The sequence below is a fragment of the Ovis canadensis genome, chromosome 11 (genome assembly GCF_042477335.2).
Source record: "Ovis canadensis isolate MfBH-ARS-UI-01 breed Bighorn chromosome 11, ARS-UI_OviCan_v2, whole genome shotgun sequence".
Classification (NCBI taxonomy): Eukaryota; Metazoa; Chordata; class Mammalia; order Artiodactyla; family Bovidae; genus Ovis; species Ovis canadensis.
The window spans coordinates 28,243,877-28,267,173 of NC_091255.1; the positions used below are offsets into that span (position 1 = coordinate 28,243,877).

The 23,297-nt window shown below is 37.9% G+C and overlaps 1 protein-coding gene across 5 annotated transcripts in view; it reads left to right on the forward strand.

Moving 5' to 3' along the window:
- Positions 1-201: 201 nt before the first annotated feature.
- NLK (nemo like kinase) overlaps positions 202-23,297 on the forward strand; it is a 127,274-nt gene continuing 104,178 nt past the window's right edge. For 4 of the 5 annotated variants that reach the window (XR_011259765.1, XR_011259766.1, XM_069602948.1 and 1 more), the window contains exon 1: positions 939-1,839. Coding sequence is in view for 3 of the 5 variants with exons in the window: in XM_069602948.1 (XP_069459049.1) it covers positions 1,382-1,839 (458 nt within the window). In the remaining 2 variants the exon portion in view is untranslated. Of the gene's footprint in view, positions 268-938; positions 1,840-23,297 lie in introns of those variants that run through there. The other variant, XM_069602949.1, reaches the window with a different exon arrangement.

Sequence of the window (23,297 nt, forward strand, 5' to 3'; positions counted from 1 at the left end):
GGTCAGGCCCAACTCTGCCTTTTGATTGGTTTTTCTATCTGCCCATCCTGGGTCGGGGGCGGGATTTCCCCAGGAGACCCACATCTTGTCGCCACTGGCCGAACAGTGCGCCTGTCTGAAGCTGCCGGCCCAGGATTGGAGGCGGACGCGGACAGGTGGGCGTGGATTGGCTAGGGCAGCCGGTCAGTGTGAGGCGGGGGCGGGGCCTCGGCGGCTGGTTGCGCGTGTCCGCCACTGGCTCCGCTCTATCCGGCTTTGCTAGGGGAGGTGAGTCCGGCCGCGGCGGCACCGGCGGCTGAGGAGGCGGCGGCTGAGGAGAAAGCGGCCACAGCGGCTAAGGAGAAAGCGGCCGCGGGGACGGAAGCCGGGTGGGGGGGAGGGGGGGAGACGGAGCAGCCTTGAGCCCTGCGGGGGCCGTCGCGCGGGGGGACCCACCCGCTCTCCCCCCCAACCCTCCTCAGCAGAAGCGGCCGGCGGCGGGGGCAGGAGTCAGTCCGCTTCCGACTGCACCCCGCCCGCCTCCCGGGGGTCCCATTCTTTGGCCCCGGGACCCTAACCTCCTCCCGGGGCGGTTCCCTCTGTCTCGGCGTCCGAGTGCTGCCCACCTCTCTTTCATTCCTCCCCGCACCTCCTTACCTTCACTTTGCCCCGGTTCTCTTTCTCCTCTCTGTCCTGCCCTGTCGCCTCCTCTGCTCACTCTGTCCCTCTTGCCTCCTTCCCTGGCTCTTTTCTGTTCGGGAAAGTTTAGTGCCCACCCCCCCCAACCTCCAATCAGGTCAACCTGACGAGGAGTAGGGGGAGATGTAGGAAGGCCTGAGAGTTCGAGGGGGGGGGAAGCTGGTTTCCCTGAACATTTCCCCCCATCTTTTCACTTTGGGGTGGTGGAATTTTTTTCAGTTGCATTTTTGAGGAGGTGGTAGGTGTTTAGAAAAGGATGTTGGAATGGAAGGGGTAGATGAGTCAAGCCTCTTACAAGATTCCAAGGGTGGTGTGTTACCTGATCCTTTTCGCGTGTGGAGTTCAGGAGGTCGGGAGGTTTGGCCTTCATTCCCACATTCAAAGTTGGAACCTCCCCCGAATTAAGGATGGAGTTTTAGTATCCACTTGTGGCAGGAAACCTGGGGGGAAGGGGTCCCTTTTTCCTTTTTCTTTTTCTTTTATTTTTTTTTGGGGGGGCAACCCACACCCTTCCACACACGCTCACCCCCAACTTAAACACCAAGATCCTCTAACTTGTCTGGATTGACTGATGAAGACATAAAGCCAGTTCCGCTCCATGTTTTTTGGAGGTGGAGTGAGTGGTTTTTTCCTTCATTTTTAAATGGCCAAATGACAGCTTGACCCAGTTTGCTTTCCAATCAAAGGGCATTTTTTTTTTTGAATGTCTCTTTGTGGCGCAAGAGCCAACGCAAAAATGATGGCGGCTTACAATGGCGGTACATCTGCGGCAGCAGCAGGGCACCACCACCACCATCACCACCACCTTCCACACCTCCCTCCTCCTCACCTTCACCACCACCACCACCCTCAGCACCATCTTCATCCCGGGTCGGCTGCTGCGGTCCACCCCGTGCAGCAGCATACTTCCTCGGCAGCTGCGGCAGCCGCCGCCGCGGCCGCAGCTGCAGCCATGTTAAACCCTGGGCAACAGCAGCCTTACTTCCCATCACCGGCACCGGGTCAGGCTCCAGGACCAGCTGCAGCAGCCCCAGCTCAGGTACAGGCTGCCGCAGCTGCCACAGTTAAGGCGCACCATCATCAGCACTCGCATCATCCACAACAGCAGCTGGATATTGAGCCGGATAGACCTATTGGATATGGAGCCTTTGGTGTCGTCTGGTGAGTATCCAAGGAAGAGTGACGACTTCTGGTTTCTTCTCAAGGTTGCTGGGCAAGGCCTTTTCTCATGGTTTTTCTCCATGTCGACCCACGTGGAACAAGCTGCTCAACTCCACTATAGGAAGTCACCCTTCATTACCTGGTAAAAGAGGCCTGATGGCATTGGCTGTCTAGGCTTAAGCTTTGAAGTCCTGGCCAGTTTTGGTGGAGCACCCTCTGTTGAGGAACTCACAGAAGTTTGTTGTCTACCAGACTTACAGCGTAGAACCTAAGGAAGCCACTGAATGGAGAATCAGTAAATAGGTGAATGCATGGAACGCTTATCCCTCCACAGACCTTGGCCATCCCTTATGTTTGATTGAGTTTGAATCAGTTGCCCAACTGGAGCATATGTCACAACTGACCCAAACTGGATTCCTTACCATAGTCTGGTCATTGGGGTATACTTTCAACAACTATTTTGCTCTTTCTCTCTTTTCATTCCGTAATTTGTGATTGCGATCCCCAAAGGAAGATAGGGTTCATACTTGAACCAGTTAAGTCGTTTCATGAGTGAGTGGTTTATTTTAAACCTATAAAGCTACAGTTGGGAAGTATGTAGCTTTAGCCTTTTGATAAGAATGCATTAAATATAGCATCACACATGAGTACCACAATTGAGGTCAGTAGACTGTAACTATGCAGTGGCCCACATTCAGTGTAATGGTTTAGTGTCATTTAGTGGCTTGTGAGTTGCTCTTATCCCTTGGTTGGTTGCTGTAGTAGGGAGTGTACTCTTAAAACATGAAACTGCTCTATTTTGCTAGTGCTAGTATATATTTTTTTAAAGTCTGAGGGCTTCTTAAATGCAACATTTTGTCATTTTGTCTATTCTTTTTAGGAAGATTAGTAGTTTATAGTAAAATGTATTTATCATTGTAGCGTCCTGTTTCTATCAAAACTAGAGTGAACTGAGTTTTTAATCCCCAAGGAGTTTAAGTATTCTGGTGTGAATAGATGAATTGATGTTTTCAGTGCTTCAAAAATAGATTCCTTCAACTATACCCTGATTTAAAAAAAGATTCTTGTTAATGTCTAGAAAAGCCCCCATCACCTAGGGAAAATGAACTCTTTGGAACTAGCCTGGTAAGCGTCTCCTTTCATCATTGCTTTTCAGGCTGTAATTGATATGAATTTCATTTTTGCATTACATCTGGCCATCTTTATTTACATTTCAGATTTTATAAACTAGGCTACTAAGTGATCCGATCCATCTTTTTTTAACCTGGTAAAGTCCAGTGTCTTCCCAGTGAGCTCTCCAAGGAGGTTGCTGCTGCAGTCCTCTGTTCTCCAAGGTGTGTGGGATTCCTGGTGGGAAAGAGGGTAGCCGGCAATGGTGCCTCTTCAGTCTCTGCTCAGGGACCTGCCTGTTCTTGCCTTCCTGTCTTCCCTTCCACATCCTATCCTCAGGGACTACACGGTGAACTGCTGTTCCTTGTCTAACCCTGGAGGATTTCAAAGCTGAGGGGAAGAAAAAGATTGCAATTTTGTCATTGATTTACTGAGAATTTGTTTGGATTTTCTTCGACCTGGATGCTCTGTCATTTTAGTGCTTTGCATACAGTGCTAGGAACTGGAGATGTGCTGACAGGGAAATGGGTTGCAGGATTCTTGACTATGTTCTAAAGGTTTTATTTTCTCTTCATTTCTATCAACTGGTGATGGGGTTTGTAGAAGTTTTAACTTTAAGTTGGTGCTAAGGGAATTTCTTTTTTCTTTTTTTTTTTTTCAAGGGAAGGGAGATAAGGAACTGGAGTGCTGAAACATATCCCACCTAGTAGTGGTATTCTAAATTACCAGTACATGAAAATCCAAATGTTTCATTTGAATCCATTCTAGAGTCTTTCCTTGATTGACCCCTTCTACCACCCATGGAGTTCATTCCATGTACTTGAAGCACCTCCATTTGTGACTCTTCCACTGTGCACCACTGGTTTTGTACTTGCCCTGTCTGATCACATTTGTAAGCCCAATGAGGGTAGTGACTGGGCCTGCTAGAGTACTTTTTCTCTCCCCAGCACAGTGCTGTGGCATCTTTGTGCTTGGTTACTTGATCTGGTCAGATCCTTCTTTGTTCTTTAACCAAGTTTTTCTATTTAGCTGCATTGAATGTTTTTATCAGCTGTTACAGGTGAAATACAGTTCGGTATGAAAAAAAAGGAAAAGAGTTCCAGGTGTGTGTTTTAGTATGCAAATACTCTTCTATTTTTGTATTTACATATTTATAACTTGCTGTCTGAATTGCTTATTATATTTGAAATTTAATTGCTGTATGACCCAAGTAAGATTGTTAAAACTAGAAATTTGAATGACAGACCACAGTGAATTGCGCTAGTATTTTCAAACCCAAGCTAAAGATGTTAGTGAGCTTTTTTTACTTTTTAACTAACTGTGTGAAGATTTTTCTTTTTAATTTAGAAGGCACTTAATGACTCTGAAACAACTATTTTCTAAAGTGGTTAAAATAGAACATAAAAATATTCTCCTAATGACACATCATTTAATTCAAAGCACCATATAACTACTTGGGCATTATAAGATTCACTTAGGCTCAAATATGTCTAATGCATTTTGCAAGTATTTTCCTTCTGTCATGGCATATGAGGGGAAACTGTATGCGCTCTCGTTTCTTTTTCTGGACGTGTACCCAGTGGTACTAAACTGATAGCTAAGTGTTGCTTATAATTTTGAGGGATATTGTTGTTCCTCCATGTAGACAAGGAGAGATATTTGTAGAGGTGATGCAGCATTTTACCATTCTGATTTCTCACTGAACAGTTTAGTCTACCAGGCTTGATTTATCTTTCTGCCGAATATAACTATTGGAATAACTTATCAGTATTGGACAGTTGTGTAAAAGTAGTGAATTACCTATTAGCTTGCTGGTAAAGGTGGTGCTTTGACAGTTCAATTAAGGTTTCATTAACAACTGTCTGCTGTGCTTTATCTCAAAGTAAGGATTCCAGTTTACCTAGTAATATGATCATGGGGTAGCCTGAGATACATTCATTGCCAGCGATAGAATATTGTTTATGGGTTATCAAAAAGCATCGTATTTCATTTTACCTTCTTTATCAGATAACAAGGCTTCCAAATGCCCTTATGGATATTTTCACAATGCAAAACCAAAGCACAAAACAACTCACAGACAGAACCTCACTTTTTCTGTGAGAATAATGTCAGTACCTTTTTGTCTGTAGTTAACATTTGCCAGATGGAAAGTAAGTTAGGTTGTTCTTAAAGATGTAACACCTTTGGGACAAAGAGTGTTACAACATAAAGCCTTCAGGGGCTCATGAAGTGTATACTTTTGAGAATTGGAGGAAACTGACCACATGAGAAAGGTTTGAGAACTGCAGAACCCAAGCAGCTTTGACTGGCAGCCAAAAATATCAGACTGAATTAATGGTACACATTGCCACCTTGATGATAATCTGAGAAAGGCTTCTACTATATGAAATCAGCATTTTTTTACTTGTCTGGGATTGCATTCAGTTCGTTGCCTTTGTTCTCCAAGTTAAGCTGGAGAACTTTGAATTGTATTACTCTAATACTTTCAGCAGGTTACTTTTATATGAAGTTTGAAACTCAAGCATCACTGTAGTGATACTTAGTTACTTACTAGTTGTGTGATCGTGACATATTGTTTAACCTCTCTCTGTTACTCATCTATAAAGTAAGGATAATAATAGCTTTCATTTCATTCCATTGGTTTGAGGAGTAAATGAAGGTAATCCTTGTAAACCATTGAGTATACTGTGTAGCACACAGTAAGCACTCAATAAATGTTAGCCGTTTTTTATTGTGGTTATTATTGGTAGGGAAATCAAACTTTGTGTAAATGTGCATAGATGTGGCTTCACATATGGTCAGGTTAATCAGGTAAAATCAACATGCAGACTGTGAAATTCTCCAAGCAAGAATACTGGAGTGGGTAGCCATTCCTTTTTTCCAGGGGAGTCTTCCAGACCCAGGGATTGAACCCAGGTCTCCTGCACTGCAGGCAGGTTCTTTACCGTTTGAGCCACCAGAGAAACCCACTGTTTTTTAGAGGCATGACTTTAAATACCATAGTGTCCCCTTAGTTCTGCTGTATGCCAAGGGCTTGAATTTAGAGTTAGGGTTAAGTATTCTGTTCTCTCAATTAATTAAAAGCAACCATTTTTTTAAAAGCATAATATATATGTTTACATGGACTTGGTGGATGTTCTAGCCAGATCATCTGTACTCGTTTAGGCAGTATTATAGATTTCTATACCTGGAAGGAAATTAATTTTTTTTTTCTCAGAATGTAACAAATGAAGGACATCCTTGTTGTCAAAGTTCACCTTTAGTGGAAATTCATTTTACTTGAGTATGGATGAACAGGTGTGAATTGTTAAAGACGATCCCAGTGAGGTGGGGGAAATATGTGTGGTTTAATGAAAAATTATTCAGTGTAAATCCTTATGCGTGGCAGAGATTGTCTGGCTTCCTCATCTTGTGAAAATTAGAGGCATCATGTATTTTCTGATGTTTTCTCCAGTCCTCTTACTCCCCAAGTAGCAAACTAAAATTTGGAAAATTGGGGGATGCTTTGGGGATAATTTTAGGAAAATGCTGGCGTTAGTTGCATCAGAAAGAGTAGTAGACTAAAGTGTATTTTGTTATTAGCTGCCTTTTCCAGGTTAGGAATCTGTAGTTTTGAGAAGTTGCTCTATCAGCCAAGATTAACAGCCACAGCTGGATTCTTTGGGGGCGGGGGGGACCCTGCTTTGTGAAAAGAGCTTTGAAGAACCAGAGCCTGCACCATAAAAAGGAAACGGTTGCTCTTCTAGACATAACAAAGCATCCGTGTGAAACTAGAAATGTGGAAATCTATATTGTTAGTTTTAACTACAAACGAACTTACTTTTAGAAACTGCAGGTTCATGGTGATAAAGTCGAGGAGGCAGAGAGAGAATAAAAGGAACACAGTCTTAATGACAGTGAACTGGTTTCTTGGTCACTGAAAGTCCATAACCTGTAACATTGGAAGTCGTGTTATAGTTGGGCTCCTGGACAAGATTATGCAGATTTTATTCAAAAACAGAAAATGAAACAAAACCTAAACACAACAAAAGAAATTTGACTTATTCTTAGGGGAAATTTTTATGTTCTATTGACTATCAGCTTGGAAGAAAAATTTATTTTTTCCTAAAAAAAAATACATTTCAGAAGGAATTGCCTTTTCAAACAAGCTAAAACAACAGTCTCCCTCAGAACTACTTGCAACTTCTTATAGCTATCAGTTGTTACCACTGGTGTATGTCCTGAAAAAGAAATAGTGGTATATATAGTTCTCTTTTATATGCTATGCTAGGAGAATATTTGCAAAATACATTAACTGAATATTTGAGTTCTGGAATTTAACCCTCAAAGCCTAGGCAACTGTAGTGTTGTTCCTTATACAAAAGGCTGTCTTCTAATGGAATACTAGAGTATTTTATTATCTTCACAACTTGGAGCATTAGGGTTTCACTGACTTTTATATTTAGAATTGAGTGTCTATTCTTGGTGGTTTTTATTAGATTTGTTGCTGTCCTAGCATTTCAAGCATCAACTGTTTATATAATATGCCGATTTGATTTCTTTGATGCAAATTGTCAAGGCCAAAGAAACTTTTCCATTTGTCATCCAACCAAACAGAAAAAAGTCGTTGAGTAGTAGTTCTTGACATTATATTTGGGTTTTACTTGCGATTCCCTGTGCTTCCCTAATACTCAGGTGCATTATTTGTTGATTGGGTCATCTAATGCAGATCAACATTGATTTTCTAACTAAAATAGCTTGTCAGTTTGATCCTTTTGTTGCTTGGGGTTAACACACAGGGTGCCTGAGGCAACAGTTGTAATACTGTCAATAAGCCATGTGACAGACTGTCATAGACCTAGCTGATAGTTCTGAGGTACCTAGCTCAGAACTTCTTAAGAAAAAAATCTGACACTCTGGCATTATGAAAAGATGAACTCTCTCAGGAAACTGTAGTGAGTTCAGATTTAATAGTTAATTGTAGTGGTGTGAGTAGAGAGACTCTGTACAGGGATGTCTGCCTTTGATCATGATTGGTGATCTCTACCTAAACCCAGTTTCACATCTGTGTTTTGAATAAGTTTGACTAATTGAATCATACAGAAGGTTTTGGCATGGCTGGAGGTCACTGGTCTTGTCAACCTGCTACAGAGCAGCACTGTTGTAGGCTTTAATGAGGATATTTAGTTGTATAAATAATTTCACAAACTTCTTTCAAGTTTCTGCTGTGCTTGGGATATAAAGATGTTTAAGTCATGATATTGCCCTGAAGGTGTTTACAGTTAAAGAAACAGTATGAACTGATACATCCTTGCTCTCAAGAGAGTCTTGATGGAGAATTGAAACCAAATTTGAAACCGTCAAATAAAAATATAAGGATAGATTATTTTCACTTGTTCTTATAATACTCATTGACTGTGTGTTGACTGTTTGCCAGGCACTGTGCTGGATGATAAAGATTTAAAGGTGATTATGATCTAGTGGGGGAGAGAGATTTGTAAATGGTTAGTTACAATTCACTGCCGTAGGTGCAGCAATAGAGATACTCCCTAGGAATACATAGGAGGGATTTCTGTGCAAGGTATGGATGCTTCCTCGAAGAGATAAATACCTCAACAGAGTTTTAAGAATAAAAGTTTAAAAAAGAAGAGAGAGTCAACTAATGGGGAAGGGAATTATTGGTGGACAGGTCCTTATAAGGGAGACTTACAGGGCTGGGGCTGCTGAATATCCGTTGCAGTGCAGGTGACAGGAGATGAGGGTGGAGATGCAAGCTTGAGCTGAATCCTGAAGAGGTTGGAGTGTCCTGCTGAAGAGATAAGATACCATTGGTACAGGGGAGAGGGGAAAAAGAAAACTTTTTTTTTTTTAATTTAAAGACCCTTTACAACATACAGTACCTAAACAGATATGCAGCATATCTGTGGTATTAAAATTTCATTGAGGGGAGAGCAATTGGAGGGGAAAATGTCTGAAAACACTCCTGGGGGCAGGAAATAATGAAAAAGGTTGAAACATTAGGAATGGCAACCACTGAAAGTTTTTGAGTGAAAGAGTGACCATTCAGAGTGAATTTTTTTTTTTTCCAAGGCTATGTAAGTGGAAGTAGAGATAGCTGAGATCTGGGCCAAGGGAATGTTCTCAGTTGTAGGTGAAAGAAATTATTGGAGATGGAACTCTTAAGGGTAATCAGATAGGAAATATTAGTGATTGACAACCTGCACATGGGAGAAGATTGTTAGGAAGATGGTAGTAATCTTTGATGCAGATAAAGTCAAAGAAAATGAGGATGGAGAAAAGCCATTAAATTTTGCAAGTAGATCATAGGAGAGAATGTGTATGATTTTTTTTCCCCCCTCTGACATATATACATGTTTGATTCTAAAGAATGTCTCCAATATTAGCACTTTTATTGTTAATAAAATTCTCCCAAATTCCAAGTTGTTATTTCTAGTTTATTAAACCAGAGAATTTGATGTTTATCATGTTCAAGGTACCATTTCCTTGGCAAGATTATTTCTTTTTAATGACAAGGTAGTAAAGTACTAACTAAGGAGACAAGGTTCTGGTCCCTGCCTTGCTACCAACAGCTGTATGACATTGATTAAGTTATTTGACTTTTCTGAGTCTTGGTTTCCTTGTTTATAAAATCCTGCGTTGCCTCAATACACAGTTGATCCTTGAACAACAAGGGTTTGAACTGTATAGGTCTACTTAATATGAAGATTTTAAAAAATAAATATATTGGAAGCTTGAGATTTGTGACAGTTTGAAAAACTCCCAGAGGAAGCCTGTAGTTTAGAAATATCAAAAGAATTAAGTAAAAGGTATGTCATGAAGGTGTAAGATAGGTATAGATACTAGTCTTTCCTTATACAGGCTAAGGTGAATGATATTAATATAGAATTAATAGTGTATTAGTTTTCTTGTTGTTTTAACTTTGCTTTCAAATAATTACTGTACAGTATGCGCCACCCCCTTTCACTCATAGTTGGAGAAACAATATCAACCTAGCATCACAGGTAAGTGTCTTTTTAAAACGTGTGTTTCCAGCACTCATTTTGGTTAAACTAGTCTGCTATAAAGCTACCATTTTACTGCTTCTTTGTTATCAATGCGTGAATAGTTATTCCTGTAAATAAATGTTTCTTTTTCACATTGTCTTTTCATTTTGGATGTCTAATATTAGTGATACATATAATACCGACAGTGTTTTGTATCATATAAGACAATATTGATGAAGGTACTGACAGATGATTAATTTTGTAAATGGCACTACAAATATATTTTCTCTTCTTTATGATTTTCTTAACATTTTCTTTAATTTGCTTTGTTGTAAGAATTCAGTATATTGTATGTATAACATACAAAAAGTGCTAATCGATTTTTTAGATTATCAGTAAGGCTTCCTTTCAGTCATCCATAGGCTACTAGAAGTTAAGTCTAGGGGGAATCAGAAGTTAATACATAGATTTTTTACTGCACTGGGCAGGGATCAGCACCCTTAACCTTCACATTGTTCAAGGGCCAACTATATAATGCAAGCCACATAACACAGTGTTAAATTTTCTATGTTAAAAATGTAAAAAGAAACAAATGAAATTAATTTTAGTAATCTATTTTATTTAACTCAATATATCCAAAATATTATCATTTCAACATGTTACTACTATAAAAATCATTAGATATTTTACATTTTTTTCCATATAAAATGTACTAGACCCAGTGTGTATGTTAGCACTTAAACACTTCTCAGTTTGGACTGACCAAATTTCAAGTGTTCAGTAGCCCAGTGACTATTGACTGGCTTATTGACCAGCCCAGTTCTAGAGTGTCTTTAGCCTTTATTGAATTGTGTGCTCGTCTCTGAACCCGTCACTGTCAGTATGGATAAGGTTACTTTAAAGCAGTCAGGTCCACTCCTGGACTGGAGATGGAGTCAGTTATAAGTGGGATGGATGAATTCCAGCAACGAATGCTGGGAAAATAGTCATTAAATGAGCAAGAACACATTCATCTAACTTATGTCAGACTCAGAAGAACTTGACCCGGTCTGTCTATAGAGCAAAGTGGAGTAATGTTCTTTGTAGAGGTGTCCTGCCTGCCCTGAATTATTTGGAGTAATTTCCTTTTCTGAAGCCCTGTTTGCTTAAAGTAGCAGAAGGTAGAATTGGTACCTGATCCTTGTCATGTTTGCTTTCTTTGCCAGTTAGATCAGATATCCTCCATTGATTTCTTTTCTTTCCTCTCTCAGTGTTGTGGTTTTGTTATCTAAAGTTCTCAGTCTTGTTTTCAGTTTAAGTAATATAGAGCTCAGTATTGTCAGGCAGCAAACTTCTTACAGGTGAATGGACAACACAGATACTTTTTTGTTTATCCATTCCTTGACCTAAAATTCTTGCTCTGAGCTACAGAGAAAAGGTGAAGGGAGACTTTTGAACAAATAGATAAAATTAGTCATTTGACCCAGATTGCAGCTATTTTTTTTCTGCCTGTATAGATAAAAACCATCCTCCAATTTACATAAGCAGGTGATTTTTCTTACATGCTAATTTTCTTAATCTACCATGGCAGAGAGCTACAGATTTGCAAATTGTGTAAGTAAATTGAAATAAAGGTGACTTTATTTCACTTTATTATCTTACCAGTACAGAAGTACCCAAAGGGTGCAATTATCAGGTGATTGTCAGATTGCACATCTAAGCTAACAGGCAACCCAGTGCAAAGTTTTTTTTCTCACTTCTCTTCCTTCTCTTTTTAATTTTTAAAATAGGAAACTATTGATTTCTGTATTTACTTTGACAGAGCTAGACATTTAGTAACACAGATGTGAGGAAATTTGAGCTTTTATTAAAGGTAACCCAGAAACCGTAAAAATTGACAGGTGATGGTACTGGCCAGAAAAAGCATACTTGGTTTGGATTTGAATTGCCTAAGAATTAGGTGAGAACCTTCAGCTGCATTTAATTGGTGGCTTCCTTTGTGTTCCCTGTCCCAGGTTCTGCATGTTGATAGTATTTGAGGTTATTGTGAAGAGAACTGGGTGTGTACTAAGGCCAGTGTTCAAAATAAATATTGATGCATTCTTTTAGAAACCAAACCATGTTAATTACGACATGGTTTAAAATGGCATTTCAGTAAGACTGAAATTTTAGAAAGGTCCAACATTTGGTTTTAAGGGCTCTTTTCACAGATGATTCATGAGGACAAATTAATGTCAATCAATAGTGTCTTCTTTTATTAAGATATTCCAATTTTAACTTAGTAATTAATGCTACATATTTAATCCCTCAGATGTTATCATATTGTTTACCTTGTGATGTATGTGGAGATTAAATTATACTTCCTGTACCTTTGACGTAATGACTTAAAAATGAATCATAATTTTCAGCTAGCAAGTTAAAAGGTTGGCCAATCTTTTTATCCCAGTACTTAAATATTACTTCTTTGTAGGTTAAAGAAAAGTAGTTTAGATGAACTTTGAGAGCGAAAGGCAGTTAAAGAATGACCTGAGCAGAGCATTTAAGTACAAAAGGACAGGATGGTTAAATAGTTAAGAGGCTGTACTCTGATGACTGCCTGGATATAAATCTTAACTCTGCCCCTTATTAGTTGTGGGCAAATTATTTAACCTCTGGTTGTCGTGTGTAAAATGGAGATAGTAAATAATGGTATATCTGTTGCATAGGGTTGTGTGAGGATCCAGTGAATGAATGTATATGTAAAGTCTTAGAACTGTGCTTGGCACTTAGGTATACATTAGTTGTCATTATTATTACCAGTTTCAGTACGCGTGTTTATGCAGTACCTCCTTAAGTTTACTAACCTAGGGCAGGTAACCAACAGCTTTTCAATGATTATGATAGGTATCAAGTTAATGACTATACCAGAGATTTTTTTTCTGATTAACACCCAACTGTTTTCAAAAAATTCTTTCCAATTCTAGAATGCCTTCCAAAGGTAAAATTTCCTTTAGCACATAAGAGGAGGGTTTTTCCTTGCTTATCAACTCCCTCCTTTCACTCTACTATCAAAGTAATAATATGTTTGTTGTAGGAAACTTGGAGAATACAGAAAAGCTGTATTTAACCTGTAGCTCAGAGATAGCCACTAATAGTATTTTGGTATAATTTTTTTTCAATTTTTAAAATCTGGAATGTGTGCATTTATAATAATGTTAAAGTTTTAAAGTTTGAGATCATGATTATTACATGGTGTGCTTACAATTTGGTATCCTGTTTGTTTCACCAACATTACAAAGGTAGATTTTGGCCATATTTTTCCTCTTTGAGGGCTAGTTTTTCTTTCTCACAAGCCTAGAGCTCTGTCTGAACGGAATTACAGAGTTGGGAGATACTTTAGAATGCATCTAGTGTAACTGCCTCATTTTATGTGGGAAAATTGAGACGCAGAGAAGCTAAGAGGTTTGTTCAAGGTCATACAACTGGTAGGAGGCTGAGCCAGAACCTTTGCTCCTTTGCTGTTTTACCAGTAATACCTGTCCAAGTTAATGCCCATTGAAAGTGGAGGAGGTGTTCTTCTAAAAGCAAACAAACAAACAAAAAGGAAAACAAAAATCCTATAAATGAAACTAAGAACAATGCTTCTGAAAGAAAAAACGACGATATTGAGAATACTCTGTTGGGCAGTTTTTGTGTGCCAGTGACTAAGGTTTCTGGTAAAAGTTTAATGTTACGAGCTACAGGGCTTTTGAAAATAGCTCACTCTTCATGTATGTAATCATGTTCTGTATCTGCTTTGAGGCTATCATGCCTCTCCCCCTTTTATTTTTTGAAAAATTTTAAGCCTCAGAAAACTTGAAAGAATTGCACAGTGATACTCCCATAAACCTTTCTTCTAGATTAACATTTTGTGACTTTTTGCTTTATATACTTCAAGGCTGTTTTTACAGAACTTTCTGAGATTGGGTTTCGATTAAATTTAGACTTACAGTGTTAAGAAATTTATGGTCTCTGCATCAGCTCACTGTTCCATGTAATAAGTTTTGTAAGATCTCCAACTAGAGAAGGAACTGGAAGTTTTCAAGCTTGTGACTTTTTGGAATGCTATTTATTCTCTTAATACTTAAAACAAAATTCAGTGTGAATCAAATGTGCAACTGAAACATACCAGTCAAAACTAGGCTTCAGGCAGAATAGAAATATTCCATTCAGCAGAGTTTTTTCTTTTTTGTGGTATTTATCTCAAATTGAGAATTAAAGGGACATTTTCAAATTAAGAACCTAAGATCTGGTTTCACAGTTTTATGACAGGACATGATTGAGGATATTAGATTGTTGAAGCTAAATTTTAAGTTACTGTATTTTTTTTTTAAGGAAATTACCCTAATGCAGTCACATGAGCTGATGATGTTGTGATTTGTGTCACCCAATTCACTGCTCTGTATTTTTCAGTACCAAATAATTCCTTTGTTAAACTCATTTTCAGTAAATGAGCCATTGTTTCCCAAAGGGTAATGATTATTTCTATATATAGCACAAATCCCTAAGAGATAGATTTTAAAGTTTAAAATATTAACAGTTAGAAATGGTTGAAATCATCACTGTGTATATGAAAAGGGCGGCTGCTGTGTTTGCTCCTTGGGCTACAATATGAGATATTTTGTTAACCAGAAACCCCAGCTGGACAGCAAGTCTTTGAAAGTATTTTGGCTTATGTGCAAAAGTGAGTTGTTTTATTGCATCCACCCAATTTTTACATTGTATAGCTTCATAACATAAACACCTAGAAGGAGGTACTGGAGTCTAAATCTAGATGACCCGAGACAGGTAAGGAAGATACGTGCAACTGACACTGGTTTACTTGATGGCACTTGGTAGTAGTGTCTGCGGATAAACCACTGACTTCCTAAAGTACCTCAGCGGGAAGGACATTAAAATAGGGACACTGGTGTTTTAACTGGTGTAAGATACTGAAGATGTTATCAACGAGCATCAGGTTGTCTCTGTAGGTGGGCAGACTTTTTTTTTTAATTTTGATTTTCTTTTAAGTGAGAATCTGTTTCTGTCTCTCTTTCCCTCTCAGTATTAATCAAAGCAAATGCTTATAATCACTTAGGACACATTCTGTACCCACTAATCCACTAAAAATGATGTGAGCTTCAAAGGCTGGGGCCATGTCTCATTTGTGTCTCCAGAACCTATTGTGGTCATTGGTGGATACTTATTACGTGTTTGTTGTTGAATGTTGCTAATGCTAAGTTTGTACGTGATGGTGACTGTCAAAGAAGAGTAGTATCGCTGGCCCTTGCCATTTTGTGGATCCCTATTTCCTCATGAAATGAATTTTTATGAGAAAACAGTGATGTTTAGACTGTTTGATAGTAGTGATTTTTGTATTATGTTTGGATTTTTTTTTCTTAAGAGTAAAGAGCCCTAATCTAAAAATAATATACAATAACCAACTATTTACAAAAATAGCCCTTCATTTTTATAATCTACATTAAAGTAAGAATGCTGTTAAATTGTTTAGGAAAAATAACATTCTCAGTGCAGTACTGTCATCTTATGTTGAGAAATAGAAACTGTATCTCAAGTGTCACTTAATACATCAAAACATTCCAAAGCAGTCTGATGCTAGCACCACCCCCCCAAAAAATACTAAGCTCCTTATTCTGTTCTGTAACTTTATGAATAAATTGCAGATTAGTGTGTACTAGAGATCTTCTTAAAGTTAGTGAGAAAGAATGGCTTATTTCTGTGTTGTGCTGGTTTACGCTTAACAGCAGGGTCTCTGAAAAATTAAAAAGTTTGTAGGGCTTGCCAGTTCCTGTGGTCCTATAATGGCCGGTTTCAGGCTACCAAGCTGAAGTCACTAAATGCTGAATTGGAAAAACAGTAGCACATCATTGTGTGCTTTCACCATACAGATGAAGTCGATGTTAACCATGAGAACATAAATCATTCTGAAATAATTAGGAATTGTTATTTCTGAGTATTTATTACCTTTATTTTGATTATAACTTGTTTCCTTATTAGTTTATATAATTTAACTTTTTATAATTTTTCACAGTCAGCTTTGCAGAATTCCAGAAAATGTGACTGTCTCTCAGGAGCCAGTCTGAGCCAGCTCCAGTGAACCACTGATTTATTTCATGTGTGTGTTGGGGTGTTTAGCTGGTGGTGGGGAGTGAGGAGGTTGCATCTCTACTCATCAATAAAGTCCAAGTGGATTAAAAATTTAAATGGAAAAAAAGCCAAAAAGTGAGAAGAAAGTAATATATAATTATTTATCATATTGGAAAAGATGCATTGCCTTGATTTCAAAGCAAGAAAAAGAACATCAGGTTTGTCTGTGTAGAAATTTAAGATGTATGTTGGTAAAATACATTATTAAAAAAGTCTCAAAGAAAAGACAAAAAGACCCCCAGAAAAACGTCCCAGATTGAAAGCAACCTAAATGTCTATGAATGGTGAAGTGGTTAACTTTGAAAGATGCTCATAATTTATTACATGAAAATCAGTGTCAAAGATCATCCCCTTTAAAAAAAAATTCACTCCTATGTTCAAGGAAAGTCTGAAAAGATTTCTACCAACAATGGTCATTATAGTGAGGTGGCAGTAAAGTGGGTTTTCATTTTGGATTTTATAATAATAGGGCTTTAATGGTGGCTCAGACAGTAAAGAATCTGCCTGCAGTAGAGAAGACCTGGGCTCAATTCCTGGGTCAGGAAGATCCCCTGGAGAAGGGAATGGCAACCCACTCCAGTATTACTGCCTGGGAAATCCCATGGACAGAGTGGCCTGGCAGGCTGCAGCCCATGGGATCACAAAGAGTCAACCTTCTACTTAAAAGAAACACTAAGAATTTCTTTATTGTAAACATGAAGTACAATGATAGCATCCCTCTTTTTAGAGGAGGAAGCTATAGCTCAGAAAGGTCTAACTGACTTGTCTCGGTGTTCATAGCTAACAAAATGATAGAAAAGGCCTCACCCAGGCATGTGCTCTTTAAACAAACAAATGTAATATTGATATATATAAAAGATACATGATAGAAGTTAAAAGAATAATTAAAAAGTATACATGAACCCACAGCCTAGCCTAAGAAATAGAACATAAAATCAACCCTGTTGAGGCTGCCCTTAAAACATATCCACCCCATCGCTCTGCCTTACTTCCCCTGCCAAGGGGAAACCACTATTCTGGGTTTTGTGTTTATTATTACTTGCTTTTTTAAAAATGGCTTTCTTGAGATATAATTCACATTATGCAATTTGCCTACTTAAACTATACAATTTAATGTTTTTCTAAAGCATATTTACAGTAAATTAGACCATTTTTATCACCACTAAAAGAAACCTCATACCTATTAGCAAATTGCTTCCATTACCCCTTCCCCTGGCAACTGTTAACCTCTCTATCTCTCTAGATTTGCCTATTCTGGACATTTGAAGTTAAGTTCTTTATGTATTCTAGATACCAGTCCTTTATCAAATAGATGATTTGTAAATATATTCTCCTATTCTTTAACTTTCTTGATGGTGTCTTTTGAAGCATAGTTGTTTTTTTTTTTTAATTTTTATGAAGTCCAATTTATCTATTTGTCTTTTGCTCTTTCGGTGTCATATTTAAGAAGCTTTTGCATAATCCAGGATCATGAAGATTTATACTTCTGTTTTCTTCTAAGAGTTTTATAGTTCTAGCTCTTAAATAGTTAGGTCTGTGATCCATTTTGAGTTACTTTCTGTATGGTGTGAGGTAGGGAGTACAGCTTCATTGTTTTGCATGTGGGTATCTACTTGTCTCATTGCCATTTGTCGAAAAGACTAATTATTTCCTAATTGAATGACCTTGGCCCTCTTGTTGAAAATTAGTTGACCATAAGACGCTCCCAACTTTGGTTGTTTTAAGATTGTCTTGACTTACTCTAGGTCTCTACACTTTCATATGAATTTTAGGATCAGCTTGCCACTTGCTACAAAAGAGAGAGATGGCATTTTGTTGGGGATTACATTGAACTGTAAATCAGTTTGGGGAATTTTGTCATTTTAGCAATATTAAGTCTTCTAATCCAGAATACAGGATATTTTTCTGTTTGTTTAGATCTTCTTTAATTTCTTCAACAATTTTGCTTTCAGAATATGTTTTTATACTTTGTTCAATTTATTCTTCAGGTTTTTTTAATTATTGTTTTGAATGATATTGTAATTGCTTTCTTAATTTCATTTAATCTTGCCCTGCAACCTGGTTGAACAGGTTTTTGTTAGTGCTAATGGTTTATAAATGTATTTCTCATGATTTCCTATGTACAGTGTCATGTCATCTGCAGAGTTTTACTTTTTCTTTCCAGTTTTGCTGCTTTATTTTCTTGCCTGATTTCTAGGGCAAGAGTAGACTTCCCTGTTTGTTCCTGATCTTAAGGAGAACTCATTCAATCTTTCCCTGCTGAGTGTGTTAGCTGTCGGTTTTTCCAGACACTCCATATCAGATTGAGAAAGTTCTCTTTTATCCCTCATTTAATTGTTTTTTATCATAAATGGATGTTAAACATTAATTTAAAAAAATTTTTTTAGAATGTAGTTGATTTACAATGTCATGTTAGTTTCTCCTGTACTGCAGAGTATATCAATTATATATATATCCACTCTTTTTTAGATTCTTTTCCCATATAGGTCATTGTTGTGCTTAGTCGCTCAGTCATGTCCAACTCTTTGCAACCCCATGGACTGTAGCCCGCCAGGCTCCTCTGTCCATGGGGATTCTCCAGGCAAATCCACTGGAGTGGATTGCCATGCCCTCCTCCAGGGGAATCTTCCCAGCCCAGGGATTGAACCCAGGTCTCCCACATTGCAGGTAGATTCTTTATCTTCTGAGCCACCAGGGAAACCCATGAATATTAGAGTGAGCCTATCCCTTCTCCAGGCATTCTTCCCTACACAGGAATCGAACTGGGATCTCCTGCACTGCAGGCAGAGTCTTTACCAGCTGAGCTACCAGGAAAGCCCCATGTAGGTCATTACAGAATATTAAGAAGTGTTCCCTGTGCTATGCAGTAGGTCCTTATTAGTTATCTATTTTATGTATAATGAACATTAATTGATTTTTAAATATTGATTCAACCTCACTTTCCTGATAAGTCCCAGTTAATCACCTTTTATAATCTGCTTTAGCTTTTTGTTTGTTTTACATAGACTTCAGTTTTTAGGTTTTAGTTTAAAACCTAAACCTTGACTTTGACTGCAAAGTTAAACAGAAAGTACAGAGAGTTCCTATAAACTCACTGATCCTGCTCATGCACAGCCTCCTCCACTAAGAACATCCTGAACCAGAGTGATAACATTTGTTACAGTTGATGAACCCACATTGACACATCATATCCCCCAAAGTGTGTATTTTTTTACATTAGGTACTACTTACTCTTGGTAAGGTACTACTCTTGGTAGTACAGTAAATGGATTTTGACAAATGTATTCAGCATTGTAGTATCATACAGAATAGTTTCACTGCCCTAAAAATCCTCTATGCTGCATGCATTCATTATCCCTCCTTCCGAACCCCCAACAACTGCTGATCTTTTATTGCCTCCATAGTTTTCCTTTTTTGTGTTATGTAGTTAGAATCATGTGATATGAAGCCTTTTCAGACTGACTTCTTTCACTTCCTCATATGCAGGTAAGGTTCTTCGATGTCTATGGCTTGACAGCTCATTTCTTTGAGTGCTAAATAATATTCTGTTTAGTCCCTGCCCAAGGAACTAAAATCTCGCATACTGCAATAAATAAAGCACTTTGAATTCCATAAAAAAGGTACAAATAGAGAATGCGATATAAGCAAATTTGGTTCCTTTTCCTAATTAAAAAATATGACAAAGAATTGAGATGAATTTGTTTTATTCTTTGTCAGTATTTTAATGAATCTTTGAGGGAACTGATGATAAAAGTTTATGCAGAATCTTTATACTTTAGAGCATGTTGTCCCATTTATTCAGGCTCCTCAAGCCAGAGGAAACTTTGAACAGGGTTTAATATAAACATGGTTCTTTGCAGTATGCTTTTAAAGTTCTTCTCTCGCTAACTTTATTGTGTCCATGATAGATTCAAAGATATTTACATAAGTTTAACCACTTTATTTACATTACCAAATACAAATGATTCTTTTCTATTAAAATAAATGTTTTTCTCTTAATTTAAACTATAATTATTCTGAACCTGAGTTTTCTGAACCTGAGTTCTGAGAAATTTCATTTTAGGGAATAACCCCTGACTTTTAATACTGAGCACCTGCTGTTATTTAAAAGCTGCATCCTCAGATAACAACTAATTCTTAATAAACATGGCCTATAAGAGATGGTGGTAGAAATAGTTTTATATAGATTTCCCCAGTGGTTCCATCTGTTGAGAGTTGGATGTTTGAAGTACTAGTTTTTCCAGTTTTAGCATTTAACTGTTCTGTAATTCTATGGTATATTTATAGTTAGAAAATTGAAAAAAGACATTTTAAAAATAATGGTTTTGAATGATCCCGGAGATAATATTTCTGATGCCTTAGTTTTGATGAAAGTGGCACCAGCTAATTTGTATGAAATTTCTGTATCACTTGAGTTCCTAACCTATATGCGTGCATGGTTAGTCATGTTTGACTCTTTGCAATTCCCTGGACAGCAGCCTGCCAGGCTCCTCTGTCCATGGGTTTTTTTCAGGCAAGAGTACTGGAGTTGGGTTGCCATTTCCTCCTCCAGAGGATCTTCCCAACCCAGGGATCGAACCCAGGTCTCCTGCATTGGCAGGCGGATTCTTTACCACTGAGCCACCTGGGAGACTGTCCTAACTTAAATGAGAGTAGTTAAAGTTCAGGTGGCTTATGGGGGGTCTCTATACTTCATGTAACTATCTAATGAAGATCCATTCTTCCTCAAAACTAGAAAAGCTTCTTTCCTTAGAGGCTTTATTTTTTAGTTGTAGATGTAGAAGGGGCAGAAGGATCACTTACCCAGCACGCTCAGTTAATGCTCCAGTAGTTGATGATGCATTCTTTCAGTTTGGCTATACAGGGCATATTTTGGATTTCTCAACTTGTTTTAAAATTAATCTTTTAGAAAATAATCCCATGTAATTTAGTGGGGAAGATTTGAGGGGTAATGCCTATTGAAACTGCATAAATAAGAATAGGGTATTGAACTCCCAGAAAGAGAGAAAGAGAAAGAGATGGGGTGAGTTATTGGCATTTTTTTCTTAGAATCCCTGCAGTAATGACTCTCTAGTCTTCATTTAGTGGCTTAATTCTAAGTTTTATTGCCCTCTTGCCCTTTTGGTCAAAAGTTCTGTGTCTAATACTACTAACTTTATCTCATCTCCTTCCATTTGGTTCTCTTTCACAGAATGTATCTTTGTTAAGCTTCCTATGACACTTAGATCTTGGGGGTGGAGGGGTGAGGGTGACTGGGGATTCTTTAAGTGAATAGATTTTTAAAAAATCCTTACTTATTAGAAAGTGAAAAACTTGGAATTGTATAATGTTTTAGGTAGACATTTTAAATTTTATCAAAATGAACTATGGTATCTCTGGATAATGATGAAAAGTTTAATATTGGAGCCACATGTGTTGAATAATTAGCATAATAAACCATGGAATAAACACTTTTAGCAAAAATTGTTAAATTATGACACATTGATGACTGTTTTGTTAAGACAATAATCAATCCACCCCTTATCTTTTTTTTCTGTTACGTTGCCAGTTTTGTAACACAACTGGCACACTTTACACCCAAATAAACTTCATGGGTGAGTAATATTCGTATCTGATGCTAGCATACTTAAATTATAAAGCTTAATACAGTCTCCAAGAGAAAGTGATTTAAAATTGAAGATTTATATATGTATCCAGTTTTTTCCTGTCTAATCATTTTCTTATTTTGTTTCTCAGGGTTTGGGTTTTAAAAGCAAATCGGTTTATTGCATCTTTCTTAGTGAACTTCTTATTTTAAAACATTTCCTAAAATGCTTTCCTGAAAGAAGAGAGAATTTTACAGCCTGAAAGTCCTTTTATATTTTATCTATGTGTGTCTGTATAAAGAAAACTACTAATTCTTTTCTTCAGAGATGTTTGTAGAGTCCAACTCGTGGAAGATTTACCCCTTTACCCTCATAAAAGTTCAGTTAGTAATAGGGAACATCTTATTCCCTACTGTTTCTTCTGGAGCTTTTACGACAGAGAGGAAGTTAGTGAAAAGGAATCATGACAAAATGAAAAGCCCTGAGAAGTGCATTTGAAAACTAATATTTAATTAAGCTGAATCAAATGAGAAAAGAGTGTTCATTTACCCCTTGAAAGACTGCACCATGAGAAAGGTCAAGGCAGAATAATGTTTTAGCTCTTTGTATCTCAGTCTTCTCTTTGATATAGTAGGCATTATGATGGTACCTATCTCAGGTTCCTGCAAGAGTTTGAATGAGATAGTACATGTGAAAGACTGAGTATAGTACTTTGCCCATAGGAAACACTCAATAAATACTAGTTGTTTTTATTGTTGTCTATCAGCACTTAGCATCTTTGTTTTATGGAGGAAAACAGAGTGGTTATAGTACCTAGTCCAATTTGTGAGGCCAAGGAGGCTTCCCTAACACAGTTCTTACTTTGAAGAAGCTTGTACTTGAATCTTTGTAAACAAATTATGGTTAAGGTATACATACAAACAGGTCCAGGATGCTGACAGTGGGAAGATGTAGGTGGGTTACCCAGGGCCTCACTTTGTCCGATTCTAAGGGGATGGTTCTTAGAGCATTGTATTGTGAATGGTAGCTTGTGTCGTTATGCAGAGCATTTTTTGTAGTACGCCTAATTAGGGAAGTGACAACTAAGTTAAATTTTAATGGTGAAAAGTCAAAGGATGAAGGGGGAAGGAAAGCACGACAGAATTTCATGTACTAAGTCATAGGGACATAAGAGACCATAGTACTTTTGGGGACTCAGAATTAGTTTAAGTGAAAGATGAGCTAGATGAGAGAGTGATTACTAAGAAATGAGATTAAGAAGGACCTTGTTTGTATTTTAATATCTTCAGATTTTATTTGAATCTAGGAAGCTGTTGAGTAAGTTAAACTGATGATTAAAATGATCAGATTTCTTTTTATGAGGTGCAGAGGCAGTACTGAGGAGAATGGTTTGCAGTAGGAACAGAAGTTGGGAGAAGGCAATTGTAGTACGAGGTCAATACTTCTCGTGCAGACCGCAAACTTTATTACAAGACGGCAGTGATGAAAGTACCTTTCTCTTTACTTGCTTGAGGCTCATCCCTCGACATTCAGAAACTTTTATATGGCAGTTCAACATAGTACATGGTTTATAACTTTTGCTGGCCTTTCAGTGTTCTCGAGTCTTATACAGGTCAGTTTTTTCCTTCACTTCCCA